The sequence below is a fragment of the Manihot esculenta genome, chromosome 5, assembly GCF_001659605.2.
Source record: "Manihot esculenta cultivar AM560-2 chromosome 5, M.esculenta_v8, whole genome shotgun sequence".
NCBI classification, from domain to species: domain Eukaryota; kingdom Viridiplantae; phylum Streptophyta; class Magnoliopsida; order Malpighiales; family Euphorbiaceae; genus Manihot; species Manihot esculenta.
Genome location: NC_035165.2, coordinates 11051099 through 11073509, shown reverse-complemented (window position 1 = coordinate 11073509; position 22411 = coordinate 11051099). Strand labels below are relative to the sequence as shown.

The 22411-nt window shown below is 35.8% G+C and overlaps 1 protein-coding gene across 1 annotated transcript; it reads right to left on the bottom strand.

Moving 5' to 3' along the window:
- Positions 1–16213: 16213 nt before the first annotated feature.
- LOC110615511 (putative methylesterase 11, chloroplastic) lies at positions 16214–22279 on the bottom strand. Its single transcript, XM_021757385.2, has 5 exons — positions 21171–22279; positions 19280–19516; positions 18644–18787; positions 17832–17963; positions 16214–16815 (listed from the first exon to the last, which is right to left on the bottom strand). Exons 1-5 carry the CDS (start codon positions 21546–21548, stop codon positions 16531–16533), a joined length of 1176 nt encoding a protein of 391 aa, XP_021613077.1. The 5' UTR covers positions 21549–22279; the 3' UTR covers positions 16214–16530.
- Between the last annotated feature and the right edge of the window lie 132 nt (positions 22280–22411).

The following is a 22411-nucleotide window of genomic DNA, read 5'->3' as shown; positions in this document are numbered from 1 at the left end:
TTTTATCATCCCCTTTGCTGCTAAGCCCGCCCGTTGAAGATGAAGTTTTGTTTCTATACTTGTCTGTGACAAAAGAAACAGTTTGCTCAATGCTTGTTCGTGAAAACAGTGGGGGTGAAGCCCAGTATACTATGCCTGCTAGGTGTTGAAGGGGCAGAGTTGAACTACCCTCCCCTCAAAAAGTTGACATTTATAGTTCTAATGTCAGCCACAAAGCTGTGACCATACATTGAGTCACATACCATAGAAGTCAGAATAGATTACCCGTTATGGAAGATTTTACACAACCAGAATTGTCAGGGCGGTTATCCTCCTAGGCGGTAATATTATCGGCCTACGGTATCAAGTATGTCCTAAGGAAGGCCATGAAAGCCTAGGTGCTAGCTAACTTTGTTGCAGAGATGACTCTGTCATTAGAACTGTAACAGCCCGGACACCGAACTGCCACCGGCACTAGGATTCAGATCGACTTAAGGTCGCCGGGACCCGTAGTAAGCCTGCTATCCTGTCTGTATACCTGTGCAATCCCATACATGATATTCTACTCACTGGGCTATAGTAGCTCATCCCTCTCCCCTAACTCCAGTTGTGCAGGTTCAGAGGTCAGAGACAACTCAGCAGGGTACAGGAAGAGTACAGAGTAGTGTAATAGCTAGTGTGGACATGTAAATATATATGTATAGTGTATAGAATGGTGCTTGACTTATAAGAATTGTCATCCCTTTGTGGAGTCTCATGATCAGTTTATGTATGTTTCTTTATTGTTGTATGTTTATGAGCAAAACCAGGCTTAACATTCTGAGTTTGATCCGCCTAGAGCCATGAGGAGCTCTAGTAGGGATTAGTAAGAAAATCACAGGTGCTAAAACATGCTCTCATGGAATGCAACACATAAGCACATCACCTCGGCCGGACGGATCAAAACTCCCTCTATCTCATCTGGGGTACCGGAGTACCATGTGCCTGGTCCCCGTAGGGCTGTTCCAGGTCTTTGTGCCTGGTCCCCGTAAGGCTGTTCCAGGTCTTTCCTCTGAGGGCTAATGAATCCTCACGAAGTCTGTGCCGTCTCATAGAAACAATGTACAAGGAGCAGTGCCAAGTACAAGGATAAATGCAATGCGCCATATTCGTGTTCACTAATGCACTCAGCCTATAGCATATTCATGATGCATGAAACATGATAAAAATATCCATTTCTCATATTAAAACATTAAAGTTAGTTCCACTCACATGTAGTTATCTCTGAACTGACTCTGCAGGTCGGACACTGGACTCACTGCTGACCTCCCTGATTCCTCTGGTCCGTACCTACACAGGTGGACTCAAATGAGGGACCAAACTCACTCAAGAACATCTCTAAGAAACTCCCCAAAACCCCTCTAAACAAACCGAAAACCATCACATAAAACATGCAAAAGAAAGCTGGACAGGGCACTTTCGGCGGCAGGTTCGGCGGCCGAAACCCCACTCCAGAGACGAAACTCATGCATGTTCGGCGGCACCTTCGGCGGCCGAAGGTCTCGTCCAGAGACGAAACTCACACACTTTCGGCGGCCGAACTCCCTCTTTCGGCGGCCGAAAGTCTCTGTCTAAACCGAAAGCCTAGCGTTCGGGGGTAACCTTTGGCAGCCGAAACTGCCTCCACAAGGGGTTCGGCGGCCGAACCTGGTTTTGCCCGAAGGGCAGAACCCTGCTCTGTTTCATGCAAACTTTGCCCAAAAACCTACAAACATGCATATCAACTACTCCCAACTAGCATATACACATATATATGCACAAAGGGGTCTAAAACTACCCTAAAACCCCAAACAAACATAGCACATAACACTTAAACATGTTTGAACACCACAAATCACCAAAAACCTCACCTAAACCTAAACATGCATACTACCCATACAAACTTCATAAAACCTTCAAAATCATCAAAGAAGCTCAGGATCTTCACTTACCTCTTAAAGAACTTGAGGATGAAGGATCCTAACGTGGAGATATGAAGAAAAGCTCTTCCAAAGCTCCAAGCTTCAAAACTTGGTTCTTTTGCTCAAAACCTTCATAAGTCACCAAAACTCTTAAAACTCTTGAAAGCTTTGATGAAAATCATGGAAAACATGAAAGTCAACGTGGGAGAGGCTGAAACTCACCTCTGGCTGCAAGTGGAGGAGAAATAACCTCCTTCCACCGACCCTTGGCCCTTTTTGTAACGACCCGGAAATCCGACCCGTTACCGGCGCTAGGATCCAGATCGGCTTAAGGCCGCCGGGACCCGTAGCAAGCCTACATACCTCCTGTAAACCTGTGGAATCCCATACATAACAACATATACATGATCTGTAAAAATTTTTCTTTTCTCTTATCCAAGCAAAACCTGTGCATGCACAAAATCATACATAAACCCCACACTGGAGTCCTCATCAAATGCTCCAATGGGGTATCATCATCATACATATCAGCTTGGATAATCATGGTCATTAACATCATTACTCTTTAAACACTCTGTACATAATGGGGATTCACACACCTCTAGGTCAAGCACTACTATAATCCTCAATACATCATCAAATCATTCATTACATTACATGGTCATAAATACTCATTACATCATGTTCATGTCCACTACTATCTATTACAACATACATGACTTAACTTCACTCTAGCCGACTTCCCGATCTATCCTGTACCTGCAACTCTGGGGATAAAGGGAGTGGGGTGAGCTACTAGAGCCCAGTGAGCAGAATAATAAAACGTCAATTTAAATCATGCTTTCATGTATGCGCCATAACACAAACATTTCACAACAAGGATGAACTTGTCACCATTTAGCCCCTATCTTTCTTACTTATACATGCCGGGGGCGTAGAGCCGTAGCAGGCACACCCGGACTTCCATAATCTGTCATAGTGCCAGGGGCGTAGAGCCGTAGCAGGCACACCTGGACTCACATAGGCTATCATGACATACAAGGGCTAATGGATCATTCAACATTCATCCACATCAACAACAAAGTATGCAATGCAACATATTCGTGAATTCTAATGCAAACAACCTAATATATCTCATGGCATTCATGATGCGTGAATCATGCTAAAACATTTCATTAATTTGCTTTAAAACTTAAAGTTTATTCCACTCACCTCTGGCTAGCTCTGAAGAGACTCTGAAGCAGCTGGCTCACTGCTGGGGGTCTCGGTTCCTCGGGTCCGAACCTACACAGGTGGACTCAAATGAGGGACCAAACATACATGAATATGACTCTAAAATACTCCCCAAAAACCCCCCTAAAACATCCTGAAAACATCACATGAAAACATGCAAGAAATGGCTGAACAGGGCACTTTCGGCGGCAGGTTCGGCGGCCGAAAGTCCCTCTGCAGCCGAAAGTCATGCAGGTTCGGCGGCACTTTCGGCGGCCGAACCTCCCAGACAGAGACGAAACTTGAGTTTCGGGGGCAGGCTTCGGCAGCCGAAACTGCCTCCACAAGGGGGTTCGGCGGCCGAAAGTCACTTCGGCGGCCGAACCTGAGTTTCTGCCGAAGGGCAGAAACTTGGCTCCCTTGTGTCCACAGCCTCCAAAACGCCTCAAAACATGCATAAACTTGTTTCTACACATGCATACACATCATACATCACACCTAGGGGTCTCAAACTATAATATACCCCAACTACAACACTTCAAACAACACATTTCCAACATACATTGTTCAAATCACAACATAAACCCATAAACCTAACAACAAGCCTAAACATGCATTCTACCCCATCAACTTGCATAAAACTTTCATAAAACATAAAAGAAGCATAGATCGAAGCTTACCTCTTGAAGATCGAGAGGAAGAACGACCCTAGCTCGGAAAATGGAGGGATTTAGCTCCAAGACTTCCAAGCTCCAAAACTTGTTTCAAAAGCTTAAATCTTCAAAACCAAGGGAAAACAAGTGAAAATCTTGAAAGATTTAGAGGAAGAACATCAAAAATGGGTGAGGGGCGGCGGAAAGCTCACCTTGGCCGAAAATGGGGAAAAGCTCGCCCGTTTTCGGCTAAGGGACCCTTTTATAGTGGCTGGCCAGACCACGTTCGGGGGCCGAATGTGCCTCCGTATCCATGCAATGTTCGGCGGCCGAACTTGACTTTCGGCGGCCGAACCTGGACTTCCCTCACTCATGCTTTCGGGGGCCTAACGTGCCTCCAAAACGCATGCATGTTCGGCGGCCGAACTTGACTTTCGGCGGCCGAACCTGGGTTTTCCTCCAAAGATTTTTCATGCAAAAACTCATTTAATTTCTTACTTAAAAACATGAAATACATGAAAACATTTCATAAAATCATAGTTTTACCCTTCTAGAGGTTTCCGACATCCGAGGTCCCACCGGACGGTAGGGATTCCGATACCGGAGTCTAGCCGGGTATTACACTTTTATAGGTGGCTGGCCAGACCACCTTCGGCAGCCGAACGTGAAGCCGCAACCATGCAATTTTCGGCGGCCGAACCTTTGCAGTTCTCCCTTGTTGCTTTTCTTTCAAAACTCAAGTCTTTTAACACTTCAAAACATGAAAACAAGTGAAAATACCTTGGAAAACATATGAATACCCTTCTCGAGGGTTCCGACACCCGAGATTCCACCGGACTATAGGAATTCCGATGCCGGACTCGAGCCGGGTATTACAAAAACCTTCAGGGTCCTTAAAGGAGAACACAGAGGACTGGAAGGTCTAGGCAGACGGAGCTTGCAGAGCTGGGGGTTTAGGAAGTGAGATCTTATTGTAATCTCAGATAGGAATAAAGCTTCAATATGCACCCAAACTCGCCTTAAATGCTACTAACAATGTAGCCGAATACGAGACTATAATAACGGCCCTAAGAATCATCAAGGAATTAGGTATATAAAAATTCATTATTTTTAGTGACTTACAATTAGTTGTTAATCAATGTTAGGGACAATTCAGAATCCGAGAACCAAACCTTATTAAATACGAGGAGAAGGTTTGATCCCTAATGGTCAGGATTAAAGATGGGCAGGGTAGCTACGAACTTTTCCAAGTGGCCAGAGGCAATAATAAAGAGGCGGATCTTCTAGCCAAGATGGCAGCGGCGGGCAAACAACACTTGACCCAATCGTTTCAATTCGAGGAATTGTACACTCTAGCAACGGCAGTGGAAGAGTCCTTTCACATAGAAGAAGGGGAATCATGGATGATGCCAGTATACAAATTTTTGACACAAGATGATCTTTCAGTCGATGAATATCAGCCAAACAGGTAATAAGAAAGTCTTCTAAATATGCACTAATTGATGGCTGGTTATACAGGAGGTCCTTAATACATTCATGGCTGCGGTGTGTTACTGAGGAGGAAGGATAAGAAATCTTAAGGGATATCCATGAAGGTGATTGCGGGAGCCAAAAAAGAGCCCGAACAATTGGTCAGAAAACATTTAGATAAGGATACTACTGGCCGATGATAATGAAAGACATGAAGCAGCTTGTCCAGAGGTGTCAAAGATGCCAAGTACATGCAAACATCCCAAGGACCCCGGGAGCAATGTAAGCGGCCATTGGAAGTCCCTGGCCTTTCTTTCAGTAGGAGATAGACATTCTTTGCCCGTTCCCTAAGGCAACCGAGTGAAGAAAGTTCGTAATCGTTGTGGTAGATCATTTCAGCAAGTGGGCAAAGACAGAGGCAATATAGTTCATCACCACCCAACAAACGATTTTCTTCATCAGAAAAAACATATTCACTCAATTTGAAATGCCAAAAATAGTGATCATCAATAATAGAACTCAATTTGTAAGCTCCATGTTCAAAGAATTCTACAAGAAATAGAAAATTGACTTAAGGTTCAGCTCAATCTATCACCTCCAGACCAACAATATGATTGAGGTAACTAACAGGACCATCTTACAGGATCTAAAGAAAAGACTCGACCAAGCCAAGGGCAACTGGACCAAAGAGTTACCTCACATACTATGGGCATATAGAACTAACCACAGGATAGCTACAGGAGAAATGCTCTTTTCTCTTATCTATGGGACCGAGACAATCATTTCCATAGAAATACAAATAGGCAGCTTCAGGACACAATACCCTGAGATATCAAGGACTCCTGAAGAAATACATTTCAATTTGGACCAAGCAAAATTCCTATGGGAAAAGGCCGCAATCAGAATGGTAGAAACAAGATGTTCTGAACATTCAATAGTAAGGTTAGGCCTTGAGCCTTCAACGTAGGGGATCTAGTCCTTAAAAGAGTAGATGTAACTAGTGGCAACGTCAGGTCTAGTAAGTTGGGCGAGAATTGAAAAGGACCATTAAGGGTCTCGAAGGTTATTCACCAAGGGTCATATAAGCTAACTAAGTTAAATGGTCAAGTCATTCCCCATTCTTGGAACATCATCTGAGAAAGTTTTATCAATAACAAATTAACAAGGTCTTTTTCACATGTGTTGTTCTTTAGTAATAAGGAACGAGGGGATTGCCTCCCTCGAAGAGAGGCTAAACCAGGCCTTAAGGCAGTTTTTGCCAGGTCATTCGAGCGTTGGTCCAATTAAGCAAGGGCATAAGGCACTTTTTGCCAGGCCAAGCCATAAAACAGTTTTTGCCAGGCCATTCGGGTGTTGGTCCCACTAGGCAAGACTATAAGACAGTTTTCGCTAGACCAGGCCATAAGGCAGTTTTCGCCAGGCCATTCGGGCATTAGTTCCACTAAGAAAGGCCGTAAGGCAATTTTCGCTAGGCCAAGCCATAAGGTAGTTTTTGCCAGGCCATTCAGGGATTGGTCCCATTAAGCAAGGCCATAAGGTAATTTTCACCCAGGCCAGGCCATAAGACAGTTTTCGCCGGGCCAGGCTATAAGGCATTTTTCTCTAGGCCATTCAAGCGTTAGTCCCACTAGGCAAGGCGATAAGGCAATTTTTGCCAGGCCATTCGGGCGCTGGTCCCACTAAGTAAGGCCACAAGGTAATTTTTGATAGGTCAGGCCACGAGGCGACTCTTGCGACCACAGATTTAGGCGTTGGCCCCATTAATCGAGTTGTTTATGCCAGACAACAAAAAATGTAGATATACCAACCCCGAAAAGACAAAGGATGAAGGTGTCAAACAAAAAATTAGATCGAGTGAAAGATCCTTATTAACAAATCCTCCTAAGACATTTTACGACAAAAGGATGGCAGTCTGTAGGGCTACAGGCCTAGGTATTAATCCTATGTTTTTAACTATTTTATAACTAAACGGGCGATAAGGAAGATATGTTTTAGCTCCCTTCGCTCGGCAAAAATGGTGGCAACAAAGGAAGCACACAAGCATACGAAACATATATTTTCATTACAAAAGATTACAAAGAGTCAAGAAAGGGACTTGAATAAATTCTCTGTTACATCAAAAGTCTCTATTACATCAGAATCCTTAAAATCCATCCCATCCTATGAGAGGGAGCCGTCTGAAAGGCCATGAGAAGAGCTATCTCTCCAACTACTTTCCTAGCCTTCCTCTAGGAATCAATCTCGCACAATCCAACCCGCCCAGAGGTCGCAATGCTGAAAAACCATTATAGTCGTATTGGTTGCAGTCCTCAATCAGTGCATAGAACTAAGCAGTGTACTTGTACCTTCAGAAAGACTCGACTTCAGTTGTTCTTCAAAGGCCATGATGATATCCTCCATACAGATTTGGTTACCCACAAGAACAGAAGAAGAAGAACCTCCACTCCTCTCTCCCATGATAAACCATCGTGAACTAAAAAGAAAAAAGAAGGGTTCTTATACAGCGGGTTCTTGTACAGTGAAATAGCCAACAAACTTTTAAATGCGGCTCAAAAAATAAGGTGACCACAAGTAAGCGAAACGATGCTCACAACTGAGATCATGCAATGTTTCCTAAATCGAAAAGGCAAATGGTCACCTTCGAACCTAAAGAGTCAAAGGCCAGTGGGGGACCTCTGATGTTACATAACATCCACCCAAAAATAAGATATGAGTTATCACCACAAAACAGGGGCTGATGCGGGTGCTTACATCAGGGGCCACGTGGCAAGAATCTGATAAGTGGGAGACACTGTCTCATTATGTGAAAGGAAGACCTAGACACATTAACACCCGAACTATCATCAAGACTCACCCTCTTCTGATAGGCCGAGTCTTGGCACAAGATTACCGTTATCAGACACATTCCCATTTCGCACGTGATCGCGGGATCACCAATCCATTAGTTGGCGATGTTCATTATCGAACAGTCAGCCACATCATCACTGGATTCTTAGAAAAAGATATATTTATCTCCATCTTCTTATAGTATAAAAGGAGAACGATCACAAAGGTAAAGGTACGGTATGATGTAAGCACAATCAATAACACCAAAAATGAAGAGCTAGTATTGCCTCAAGGACCAATTACAAGGTTGAGATCCAAGAGATTGAAGGAAGCACTTCAAGGATTCATGAAGGAATATTTTGAAGTTTTGCAAGTTCATTTTGAAGTTGAAGAATAATCTGGCCATTCCAAGTCAATTAGGCCGAATGTGTCCTTATTGACGATTCAAATTTTGTATTTATAATGGGTAGTTATTTAGTAGTGGCTAGTTATTTAGTAGTGGGTAGTTAACTAGTAGTGTGTAGTTATCCAGTAGTGGATAGTGGCATAGATCATGAATCCATGCAGAGTAGTAGGTAGTAGCATAGATCATGGGTCTATGTATAGTAGTGGGAAGTGACAAAGATCATGGGTCTTTATTTAGGTTTTTACTTATTATTATTATTATTATTATTATTATTATTATTATTATTATTATTATTATTATTATTATTATTATTATTATTATTATTATTATTATTTAATTAGGCTAGGATGCCCTAGGTATATAAAGCATCTCCTTTTTGCATATTGTACACAGATTATCAATTATTCAATACAATTGCTTTACACGATTCTTCTTTGAGAGCATAAGAGAGATCTTGGTTCTTGACATTGCATCACGAATAAGGTTTGATACTAACTTGTATGATTTTTATTCTTGCTGCTCTTAAAATCAATTAGTTATAAGTGTTCTTAATTGCATGTTAATTAAGGGTGCTTTAGATTGGGGAATTATTTTCCGAACTAAGTTCTTTTTACTAGGGTATGTGTCATTTCAGTCTCTAATAGGCTGGGGTTCCACATCAATTGGTATCAGAGTTAGGCTTAGTAATAATTTCTTAATTATCCTTTATGTCTTTGTATTCAATTTTGTCCATTATTGGCCGAATATATCACTTTGGTTATCTGGTGTATTTTCTTCAATTTTTCGTGATCTTTCCATTTGGGATACCTATTAGAGTCGAATACATTGTTTAGCTGCTGTTCAAATCGAATTTTACCCTAAATTCTTGTTTAGGCGGAATTACTATCTTTAGTGATTTGGTTTGTGTTTTTTGCCCTAATTCGTATGCTCCTCTTCTAACACTCTTAGAATAGTATTTCTAGTGTTTTACTTCTGTCCATATAAGAAAAATACCAAAAAGAAGAAAAAAAAGAAAAAAATTTATGTAACTTTGGATTAATTATTGAAACTTTGTTTTGATATTGATACCTACTGATATAAATCATATTTCATATACCTTGAACATATTTCTGGGCTTGGAATTCGAAATACATATTTGGGATAGGTTTAGAGCCAATTTGGGTAGTATTTTCCACAAAACAGTTGTACTTAATATTTGGTGTTTTAAGCGTCTATTTTGTTTGCTTGCTTTGAATTGTTTTTGTTGAGTCAATATTAACATTAGTTAACCCAGGATCGCATGCTTAAGGAAACTTCGTGTTAAGCACATCCGTCTTGTCAATTTTGATTCTTAGTTTGTCAATTTGGTGTCTTTGTGTCTGTTGGTTCCTTACACTTAGTTTGATAAATTGCACATTGTTGAACATCTAATTACACTTAGTACAAGAAATCTCACTTTTGTGTGCTAAATCAATCCGTTTGTTCATTTTGGTCAGTTTGCATCTAGTGTTGTTTCCTATCTTTTTTTTTTGTTAGGTCTTTTTTTGCTTTCCTTGTTATTTGAATCATACAAGTTAGGCTTATTGAGTTTTTATTCTAAAGTACACTTTTGAGATACTAAGTGAGTGCTTGAAAGTTAAACACGTGAGTTGAGAGAATTGTGAATTTTTCTATAATGTATGGGCATAATATTGGTGATACTTCTGACCCAACATTTGCTCTTAAAGTTATGTATAAAGCTTTCATGGATAGCTTCATAAGCTAAATTTGAGAATAGATAACCTTGAGGACAACCTTAAATCTTCAAAAGGCAAGTCTAATTAGAGAGATGATGATACACACGATCCATCCTATGAAGGGGAAAATGAGGCACAATCAGCCCCTTTCCGAGCCAGAAAGTTCAATGATCATGTACCCTATGTAGATAATAATATGAACTCCATAAAGATGAAGATTCCGAGCTTCAATGGTAAGGCTGCTGTTGATGCCTATTTAGAGTGGGAGCATAAAGTGGAGATGGTTTTTAACTGTCAAAGCTATTCCGACGATAAAAAGGTAAAACTTGTTGCCCTTGAGTTTTCAGATTATGCACTAATATGATGGGATGAGCTTGTGAAATCTAGGAGAAGGAATGGAGAGTTACCCATTGCTTATTGGGAAGAGATGAAGCGAATCATGAGGAAGAAATATGTGCTTACTTATTACCATAGAGATCTCCATCATCAGTTGCAAAGATTAACCCAGGGATCAAAATCTGTTGATGAGTATCATAAGGAGATGGAGTTGCTCCTGATCAAAGCAAACATAGTGGAGGAGGAAGACCAGACTATGGCTCGTTTCTTTGGTGGTCTAAACAAGGAGATTACTGATGTGGTTGATTTGCAACCATATGTTGATTTGGAAGACTTGGTGAATATTTCCATTAAGGTGGAAAGACAAAGAGGCCGAAGTAGATGGGGGAGTAACAGGGCTACTCAAAACTCCAATAGCAAATGGGGTTCCAAATGGAACACCAAGGCTGATCCTAAAAGGTTTGATAAGTCTTCAACTCAAAAAGGCACGTTACCTTCCAAAGAAACATCTAATTCTCATGGTAAAAATGAATAAGCCCCTAAATCTAATAGGATTAGAGATATTCAGTGCTTTAAATGTAAAGGGCGTGGAAATTATGCCAATGAGTGTGCTAATAAACGTGCCATGATAGTGAGGGGAGATGAGATAGTCTCCGAAACTGACTCTGATTCTGATGAAATACCACCTTTAGAAGATTGTTCTGATGTAAAGATAGAAGAGTATCTTGTTTAGGGAGAGCCCTTAGTGATATTGCGTACTTTAAATATTTCTATTAAAGAAGAGGAAATTGAACAGCGTGAAAACATCTTTCACACTCGTTGTTTGATAGGTGGTAAAGTCTATTGCATAATAATAAACTCGGGTAGTCAAGTTAATTGTGATAGTACTATTTTAGTTGATAAATTAGGACTATAAACTATTAAACACCATAATCCTTACAGACTTCAGTAGTTGAATAATAGTGGCGAGACAAAGGTAACCAAGTAATGTAAAGTGTCATTTTCTATTGGTAAGTATGTAGATGAGGTTACTTGTGATATTGTACCCATGTAGGCTGAACATATTTTGTTAGGTAGACCATGGCAATTTGATAGGCGTGTCATTCATGATGAGTATAGTAATAGGTTTTCTTTTACGTTTCTTGGTGTAAAATATATATTTGTACTATTATCTCCTAAAGATGTATATGCAGATCAAGTAAAATTACAACAATCTGCTAAATTAGGTAAGGGAGGTGAGACAAGTAAAAAGAATGAGGGAAAAGAGGCCAGTAGTAAAAAGAATGTTTCAAATGGCCCAAAGGAGAGTGACTGCACAAGAAAGGATAAAAATGAGAGATGTGCAGGAGAGAAAACATTAGTGAGTGTGGAGGTAAAAGGAGAGCTGAGTGAGAAGAGTGAAGAATTCAGCAAGTCTTCCTTTTATTGTAAAGAGAGAGAGTTGAAGAAAGCATACTTAGGGAAGAAAGTTTTGATTATGTTGCATTTTAGTTCCAATTTTATGATTGAGACTAACCCTACTGATGAATTGCCTAGTTCTTTTTCTAAGTTGTTGTAGGATTTTGCGAATATATTTCCTGAGGAGGTGCCATCTCGGTTGTCGTCTATTAGGGGAATAGAACATCAGATCGATTTTATCTCTGGAGCTCAGATTCCAAACCGTCCAGCTTACCGGAGTAATCCTGAGGAGACAAAGGAATTGCAAAAGCAAGTTGATGAGTTGCTAGCTAAGGGACATATCAGGGAGAGCCTCAGTCCATGCGCAGTACCTGTTTTGTTGGTTCCAAAGAAAGATGGAACAATGCGTATGTGTGTTGATTGTCGTGCGATCAACAAAATCACTGTAAAATATTGCCATCCTATTCCTAGATTAGATGATATGCTTGAAGAATTATATGGTGCTGTTTTCTTTACCAAAAGTGATTTGCAAAGTAGTTATCATCAAATTAAGATGAAGCTAGATGATGAGTGGAAAACTGCCTTTAAGACTAAATATAGTTTATATGAATAGTTAGTGATGCCTTTTGGCTTAACTAATGCACCTAGCACATTTATGAGATAAATGAATCATGTTTTGCGTGATTACCTAGGTAAGTTTGTGATTGTGTATTTTGATGATATATTGATTTATAGCTGAAACTTGGATGATCATATTAGGCATGTTGAACTTATCCTATAGAAGTTGCATGATCATGAATTGTATGCTAATCTTAAGAAATGCACATTTTGTACTGATAGTGTCATATTTCTAGGATTTGTTGTTAGTTTACGTGGAGTTGAGACAGATACTGAAAAGATTAAGGCTATCCAGAATGGCCTACACCTAAGAATGCTAATGAGGTGAGATCCTTTCATGGATTAGCAAGCTTCTATAGGAGGTTTGTTAGAGATTTCAGCACTATTGCTGCACCTCTAAATGAGATCATTAAAAAGGTTGTAGGGTTTAAATGGGGGTAAAGAACAGGAACTTGCATTTAATACATTAAAAGAAAAACTTACTACTACTCTTGTTTTAAGGTTACCTGATTTTTCTAAAACCTTTGAAATCGAATATGATGCTTCTAGGATTGGTATTGGTGTTGTTCTTATGCAGGAAGGCCGACCCATAGCATATTTAGTGAGAAGTTAGGTGGCGCATATTTGAACTATTCAACCTATGACAAAGAGTTCTACGCACTGATTAGGGCTCTTGAAGTTTGGGAACACTACTTGCTGCCTAATGAGTTCGTGATTCATACCGATCATCAATCTCTCAAACACTTTAAGGGACAAGGTAAGTTGAACAAGCGACATAGTAAGTGGGTTAAGTATCTCGAAATCTTTCCTTATGTGATTAAATACAAGCAAAGTAAAGAGAATGTGGTTACTGATGCATTATCTAGACGTTATGCATTGACTTCCGTACTTAGTTCTAAGTTATTAGGATTTGAGCATTTGAAAGATATATATGAGAATGATACTGATTTTGCTGATGTATTTAAGGCATGTGAATATAGGGCGTTTAACAAGTTTTATTTGCATAATGGGTTTCTTTTTAGGGGGAAATAAATATGCATACTCAATTGTTCAATGCGTGAGTTGCTTGTTAGAGAATCACATTCAGGAGGGTTAATGGGACATTTTGGTGTGTAAAAGACTTTAGACATGTTGAATGAACACTTTTATTGGCCTAATATGCGAAAATATGTAGAGAAAATTTGTGCTCAATGCTTTGCATGTAAACAAGTTAAATCTAAGTCCTTGCCACATGGGCTGTATACTCCTTGGACTGATATATCTATGGATTTTATGATAGGTTTATCTAGGACAAAAAAAGGTAGAGATTCAGTGTTGTTGTTGTAGATCGCTTTAGTAAGATGACACATTTTATTCCATGTCATAAAACTGATATGCAACGAACATAGCTGATTTGTTTTTCAGGGAAGTAGTCCGTCTACATGGTATACCTAGGACTATTGTTTCTTATAGAGATTCTAAGTTCCTTAGTCATTTCTGGCGTGTTTTGTAGGGGAAATTAGGTACTAAACTTTTATTTTATACTACTTGTCATCCACAAACTGATGGCCAAACTGAAGTTGTGAACAGGACTTTAGGAACTATACTTCGTGCTATTGTGGGTAGGGACTTAAAAACTTGAGAAGAATATTTGCCATATGTTGAATTTGCTTATAATCGCGCTGTCCATTCTTCTACTGGTTATTCACCTTTTTGAGATTGTGTATGGTTTTAATCCATTAATTATATTAGATTTAATGCCTTTACCTTTGAACGAGTTGTCTGATTTAGATGGAAAAGGAATGTTGAAATGGTTAAATCAATATACATGAAAGCGCGTGAGCATATTGAGAAGCGTAACAGAATGTATGAGAAACAAGCCAATAGGGGTCGCAAGAAAGTTGTATTCAGGCTAGGTGATTGGGTTTGGATCCATATGCGAAAGGAGAGATTTCCGAATCAAAGGAAATCAAAACTCGATGCACGAGAGGATGGATCATATCAAGTGTTGGAACGAATCAATAACAACGCATACATATATAATTGATCTGCCAGGTGAGTTTGGTGTAAGTGCTACCTTTAATATTTATGATTTGTCTCCTTTTGATTTTGGTACAGATTCGAGGACGAATCCTTTTCAAGAGAGATGGGATGATGTAAGCACAACCAACAATACAAAAAATGATGAGCTAGCATTGCCTCAAGGACTAATTACAAGGTTGAGATCCAAGAGATTGAAGGAAGCACTTTAAGGATTCATGAAGGAATATGTTGAAACTTTTCAAGTTCATTTTGAAGTTGAAGAACAATCTGGTCATTCCAAGTCAATTAGGCCGAATGTGTCCTTATTAACGATTCAAATTTTGTATTTATAGTGGGTAATTATTTAGTAGTGGGTAGTTAACTAGTAATGTGTAATTATCCAGTAGTGAATAGTGGCATAGATCATGGATAGATGCAGAGTAGTGGGTAGTAGCATAGATCATGGGTCTATGCATAGTAGTGGGAAGTGGCAAAGATCATGTGTCTTTATTTAGGTTTTTACTTATTATTATTATTATTATTATTATTATTATTATTATTATTATTATTATTATTATTATTATTAATTAATTAGGCTAGGGTGTCCCAGGTATATAAAACATCTCTTTTTTTCATATCGTACACAGATTATCAATTATTCAATACAATTGCTTTACACGATTCTTCTTTGAGAGTTTAAGAGAGATCTTGGTTCTTGACATTGCATCACGAACAATGTTTGATACTAACTTGTATGATTCTTATTCTTACTGCTGTTAAAAACAATCAGTTATAAGTGTTCTTAATTGTATGTTAATTAAGGGTGATTTAGATTGGAGAATTATTTTTTTAACTAAGTTCTTTTTATTAGGGTATGTGTCGTTTTAGTCTCTAATAGGCTGAGGTTCCGCATCACTCTATCTCTAATACTACACAATCTCTAAATAATTCATTGCATTCTCTCTATTCTTCAAGATACTAACTTGAGCGTTAAAATGACTGTCGTGAACATCTACCACCTCTCACATTTCCTCTTTTACATGTTCTAGCTGATCGCAGTCTAGTTTCATTCTTACCACATCATCAAACTAATCTCAACAATATCAATAATTATCTCTTTAGATTATATAAAATATTAATTTATAATGTTCATTAAGATGATGACGTTATTGTCTAACTTGACAGTAGAATGCAAATAAATTTAACTAGTTAGTATAGGGCGTATTGGTTATTTGAGTATATATATAAGAACAATAGTTCATCTAAATTAACTTCCCACAAAATAAGCTTATTTTTAATTCATAAAAATAACAATATCTATAATATAGCTTGAAGTTGAAGTCTAACCAATTAAATAATTAATTAGTAAATTACATTACATTTATTAAAGAAGTGCAATTTATCAAGATGCTTTATTTCCCATGAAATTATTTTAACAGTACAAAACTAAACAAAATTAAAAACTCATACATATTCTACTTACCACTAATCATTCATTTTAAATTTTTATAATTTCACAATAAATGTATGCAATATAATAAGAATGGTTAGCAATGACTTTTTCTTAGTGGTTTTGGAATCATGTCTAATGCTATGAGTTATTGAATTTGAGTTCATTACATGAACAATTACACTTATTAAAAAAATAGCAAGAATAACTAATTTCATATGTTTCAGATTATTATATTATTAGCATTTCAAGAAAATAAAATAAAAAATCCTTTATGTCCACACAGTCTTCACTTATTTACATCAATAATATGACAAGAATATGAATCTTGCTCCCTATCAAAGCAAACAAAGATTACGAGGACAGAAATTAAGCTTTCTTGGAGACAAAAAGATGCCAGATGGAGGTTCTCATTACATGAACAAAACACGTGGACAACAACTAATGGCATATGCAGGCACATGTTCAGCTTTGACCATATCTAACTTGGATGCCAAAACATTATTGCCTGCCTGTTACCATTGTCTTAGGTTTGCTTTGGTGGAATCTGCAATATCTCTATCAGAATCCTATGCAGAGCCTGAGGCTTTGAGAAGAATGGTGCATGATCAGAACCTTTAACCTGGAAAACTTGTTCTGGAGGATTGGATTCTATCATGGATTCCTGTAGAGAAACAGGGATTGCACAATCTTCTTGAGTTTTTACATAAAATCGTCGTATGGAGCCGTAGTTCTTGTCTGAAAGAGAAAGCTTCTCTGCAAGTGGAGCAAATGGGATTGGTCTCATTGATACTGATGCCAGAGCTATGTCCTGAGATGCATGTGAAATTTACAATTTGGATGTAAGAGGATGTTACCCTGTCAGAAGGTTGTGTCAAAGCGCAAATGATACATAAATTTTTAAAGGAAAATTACTGTCGGATCCTTGAATTTTAAGAAATTTACTAGTTCGTCTATATTTCAAAATCATTAAATTAGAATGTCAATCTATTTTATAAAATTGAACTCTTTAATCATTATATTAAATAAATTTTTAGTCAACTTGATTTAATTTCAATCAGAAAAATTAATTAGTAAAAATATTTAAAATTATATATATAAAATAGTATGTAAATTTAAAATTATAAGGACTAAACAATATAAATATTCAAGACAATTAACAGTTTTTTTTAGAGAAATTACTATTTAATTTCTATGTTATAAAGAAACTTACTAATTAATTTCTCAATTTTTAAAAATATATTAAAATGCCTTTATCGTTTCAAATAGTCTAATAATTTATCTTTTCATTAGTTTTAACCATTAAATATTATAAAAAGTTTAAAATATCCTTAATACATAGAAATTAGTTAGTAAACTTTTTATAAAATTGAGAAATTAATTAATAAATTTTTTAAAATTATATCCTTCATACATAGAAATTAGTTAGTAAACTTTTTATAAAATTAAGAAATTAATTAATAATTTTTTTTTAAATCATGGTGATTAAATAGTAAAATATTTAATGGCTAAAATCAATGAATGGTATAAATTAATAGATTTTTTAAAAAATTAAAGATGTTTTAATGTATTTTTCAAAATCGAAAGATCAATTAGTGAGTTTTTTCATGAAACTAAATATTTTTTTTAAAAGAAAAATTAAAAAATTAAATTTTACAAAAATATTTTAATCGAGTGATTTTAAAATATAGATAAACTAGTAAATTTTTATAAAAATTTAGAAATTTTATACAAATTCATCCTAAATTTTATTTTATAATAACTTAGGTTTTAGGGCATTTTTTTAAGAATCAGGATTATGCACCCAAGGAAATGTGAAAATTTTACCTTAGCTGAACTCTGGTTAAACAATAAATCTGCTAAAAACTCCTTGTCAAGGTCAATAGCTGTTGGAGGTTTATCCTTCCCATTTGCATAAAGAAATACCTGAGCTTGTCTCATCAGATCATTCGATCCTGTCTGAAGTCACCATGAGAATCTATATTAATCCAAGAAGTACTAGGTGACTTGATCAATTGTGTCCAAATAAGATATCAAAGTCTCAGGACTAATATTGAGTGAATTACTATTAAGTCCCTGTATTTCATCAAAATTAACTCTTTAGTCCTTATTTCTAAATCACTTGTAAAGAATAGGACTCCATAGTTAATTTTTATAAAACATATGGACCTGATAGTGATTTTACCCTCAAATGTTTTTTCCTTTCTTTTTTTTCTATCATGGGCCAAAATTATTGTTCTTGGTAAGGTTACTTGGAAGCAACCTAACTTTATCAACTTTTGGTATAGGACACACATGCCAATAGAAGACACTTATGAACTATGAATTATTGAGCAGTTGGCCATGTGAAGAAACATTTTTAGTCAAAAAGAAATGAAATACACAATGCTTCATTTAATGGATGAGGGTGTACGCATGGGGAGGCCACCAATTCTTGCCCTTATGACATTAAAAAAATAAATAAATTTGATCTCAACTATATAACAGAAATTAAAAATATTAAATTTTATTTTTCGATTCAAATCTGTCTCTGAACTATTATTACGAAGTGAAATAATTCCAAATAAACTGAGAAAAATGCCGTTCACACTCTTAAATTCTAGGAATTGGTAACTTTATTTGGATTTTAAATTACATACCTGTTGGGATAATACATCAAGAGCACTCTGGCCATTTTGCAACATTGTTGCAGCAATAAAAACAGATTTAGCAATCTGAGATGGAAACATCTCCATCAAATATGATATGCAAGCTCCACCAATATCATGTCCCACCAATATCACCTACATTATTAGTTTCAACGTAAAAAACTCGATACATATAAAATATATAAGATACCGATATTACCTACATTGAAATTTAGTGACTGCAATAAATCAGTGACTAAAGTTTAATAATTATAGGTGAAAATTACCCCAATATATTTAATTCAATTTGGTCAAGCAATCGAAAGATCTAATATTGATTTCTTTAAATGTGTCATTGTTTAAATTCATCCATGAAAATTAGGGTGGATATCTCGTATTCAAAAATTAGTTGTTAATCTCTAAAGATTTAAATAATTCAATTTTCTTTCGTAAACTATTATTCATTCGTTCGAAACTGATCAACTTCTATTCCACTTTCTATAAGTAGATTCAAGCTTTAACTCATTCGGTAGATTTAAGTTCGAGTTTTGCTCTTTCTTTTTGATTTTCATCTGAAAATACATCTATATATCTATAGATATGATAGTAAATTGTAAATGGAGAAGAGTGAGGATAAGAGTGACAGACCTTCTCTCCTTGATGGAGCTTGTGGAAAATATCAGTAAGGGGCTTTGTGTATTGAGATAGATTCATAATGGTATTAGTATCAGAAGAATGGATGCCAGATCCAGTGAGGTCAACTGCATCAACTGTGAAGCCACTTTCCACTAGAAGTGTTATGATTTTATACCAACACCAGGCTCCAAACCCACCTCCATGGACAAGTATCAAATGTTTGGTTTCAGCATCTTCAATCTTTAGATCCTGAAACACACAAGTATCTTTGTATTATACCTAAACCACTGAGAAGGATTTTTTGTTTATGCTTTTCCCTTGTAATAGGCTTGTTGCAAATAGGGTTATGTAATCCATCGGTTTGCTTTGAATCAGACTAAATTGAATAATTGAATAATCAAACTACAGTGTTTTTTTTGTTTTTTTGTTTACAAAATGAAGCAAATTTATAAGGAAATCAAATCAAATCAAAGTATTATTTGGCACGATTTGGTTGGATCAGTTCTTTTGGAGTCAAATTTTTTGGGCCTCCAAAAATCAAATTTAGATCAACTTGGACAGCAGAAAAGAAGTGGGCTTGCAATGAACTATGGGCTACAGGGGGCAAAAATTGCAAAAAGCCCTATGGTTGGTGGGGCCTTTTTTGGTTAGAAACCATTGTAACCACTGTATATTTAGTAATTAATTTATATATTATGAAAAAAAATTTTAATTAATTTTTAAATTTTAAAAAATATATTAAAATATTTTTAATATTTTAAAAAAATCTATTAATTAATTTTTATATTAATTTAAGCCATTAATTATATTATTTAATATTTATAATTAAAAAATTATTAATTATGTAAAAACTTTTTTATAATGCTTAATTATTAAAATTAATATAAGAACAATCAGTAAACTTTTTAAAATATTATATACATTTAACTAAATAATAAGTTTTCTATAATATAAAGATTAAATAATAATTTTTTATAAAAAACAAATTATATGTAATTTTCTTTAATTGTAATGTATTTAAAATAATAACTCATAAACAAATGGCATGATCACCAATGTAATTATTTATTATAAATAAAAATACTTATTAAATTACATTGACACTAAACATAAAAGAATTTGTGATATTCCCACTCTAATATTTAAAAAAAGGAATTTTAAACTCTTAAAAATTTTCAAGATTTATTAAAATTATATTGCACTGATAGTTGACTAAGTGCCTAATTGTAATTTAACTTGCACAACTACTATAATTAAAAGCCTCAAATGATCTGGCAACATTTTTTAAAAATTTTATAAAGAATTTTTCAGCTTATAATTTTGAATTTGACTAAATAAATTTTGACATTTAAATTCATGGGTTGAATTGTTTTATCTATCTGACAAGTCCATGATAGAAACATGATTCTAAAAAAATTTTAAAATAAAATAAATTGAAGACTTTGATCTTGATTGCATGATTTGTTAAGATATTTCCATAATGAATGCTCACAAAAGTTCAAACAAATACAATATTATATGAAGCAAAAGTGGAAGACATCATCATCCAAATTCATTTCAGAACTCAAGATTTGACCAAACCAACCTTTAATATTCCCAAGACATGAAAAATTAAAAATTAAAAAAGAAAAACAATAGAAGGAACCCTTTAATTAACATATTACAATTCAAAATTAAATTAATTTTTTTTTAAAAAAAAAAAAAAAAACTCTTTAGAAAATGTGAAAAGTGGGAATTTTAGGGCTAAAGATTAGAAATACTATTCAAATAAAGGCTAAAAAAAACCTCTACGGTTTGATAAATACCCATATTAATAATTGATTGAAAAATAACATTGAAGAGTAAGGAATCCGAAATATCCAGAAATTGATGATTTTTTCCAAGTGCAATCAATTAAGCATACCTGATTAACAAGCTGACTTGGTTTGAACAAAGGATCAGCGAGAGATCGTTGTCTAGAACTGGAACTTTTTGTAAAAGAATGCTTCTTATTGGATCCCTGGTGAGAAGTAGAAGATACAGAAGAGGATCTTGGGAATGGAAGAGTGCCGTTTCTTTGATGATGACGAAAAAGCATAGCTGCAGCAATAGCTTGTTCAGCTAAATCTTCATCAAGCTGCTCTTTGTTGATGTTGTCGATATTATTATTCTGTTTCTTTGAAGAAGAAAGAGAAGGTAAAAAGAAGGCAGGATCTTTTTTTACATTGGAAGAGGAATTAGAGGTTTTCTTTGTGAGATGATCCTCCTGGGCTGAGCTGAAACAGCCTACTGAATTTCCCATTTTCTTTGCATGGAAAAGAGAGAAAGAGAGAGAGAGGTGAAGGTCAAACTTTATAAAAGGCTGATAATGGAATTGGGTTGGTCCTGCCCACTGCTATAAAAAGAGGGTTACTTGGATTCTTATCAATTTAATTGAAGATTTATTATTCTACAAGAAATTATTCGCTAAGCGTGCACATTGAGTTAGATATTTTTTTAGCGGTTTCCATGGATTAATAGTACTCTTAATCTGTGTAATAATTCTTTTTTTTTTTTCTTGAGAAAATTTACTTGGTCTAACTGGTTGAATTTTCAAAACAATCCGATGCAATTCTTAATGAATAATTTAAGCTTCAGTTGATCCAGTAAGATGCATAGAATAGAAGTGAGACAAAATGAGGAATAATTGTTTAAACCATCAAATTAAGAACCCATTTTTAGACTTAGTATACCTCTTCAAGACGAAGATTGGCTGATGGGTTGTTGAAAAAGAAAAGGAAAAATTAACGATCAATCAGATTAGATGGAGACTAAGAGGCCCTACATGAAGAATAAGATAAAGAAAAGTTGGAACTTGTCAACTACCTATCTATGTAAGGTTAGGCATGTATAAACATCTTCGAATTTTATAGTATACACTGCGTTGGCTGTTGACCAAAGAGATGGAGTTACTTCTTGGCCTTTGCTGCACAGAAAAACCCATTCAATCTACATTTTCAATATTAATTTAAATAAATTAATTACATTAGTTTTAATGAAACAAAAAAACATTTTTCACTAATATTATAGTAAAAAATTAATTTAATCTATTGATTGAAAAATAATTTAATAACAAAAATACTCGTTTTTATACTTATAAGCTAATTTTTTATTAAATACACATTT

Excerpts from the sequence above, each read along its gene's own strand:
- LOC110615511 (XM_021757385.2), bottom strand. The coding sequence starts at position 21,548 with ATGGGAAATTCAGTAGGCTGTTTCAGCTCAGCCCAGGAGGATCATCTC. Across the intron at positions 18,788-19,279 it reads AGCTCCATCAAGGAGAGAAG|GTGATATTGGTGGGACATGA; the intron begins GTCTGTCACTCT and ends CTAATAATGTAG. Across the intron at positions 17,964-18,643 it reads TTGATGTATTATCCCAACAG|ACAGGATCGAATGATCTGAT; the intron begins GTATGTAATTTA and ends TGGTGACTTCAG.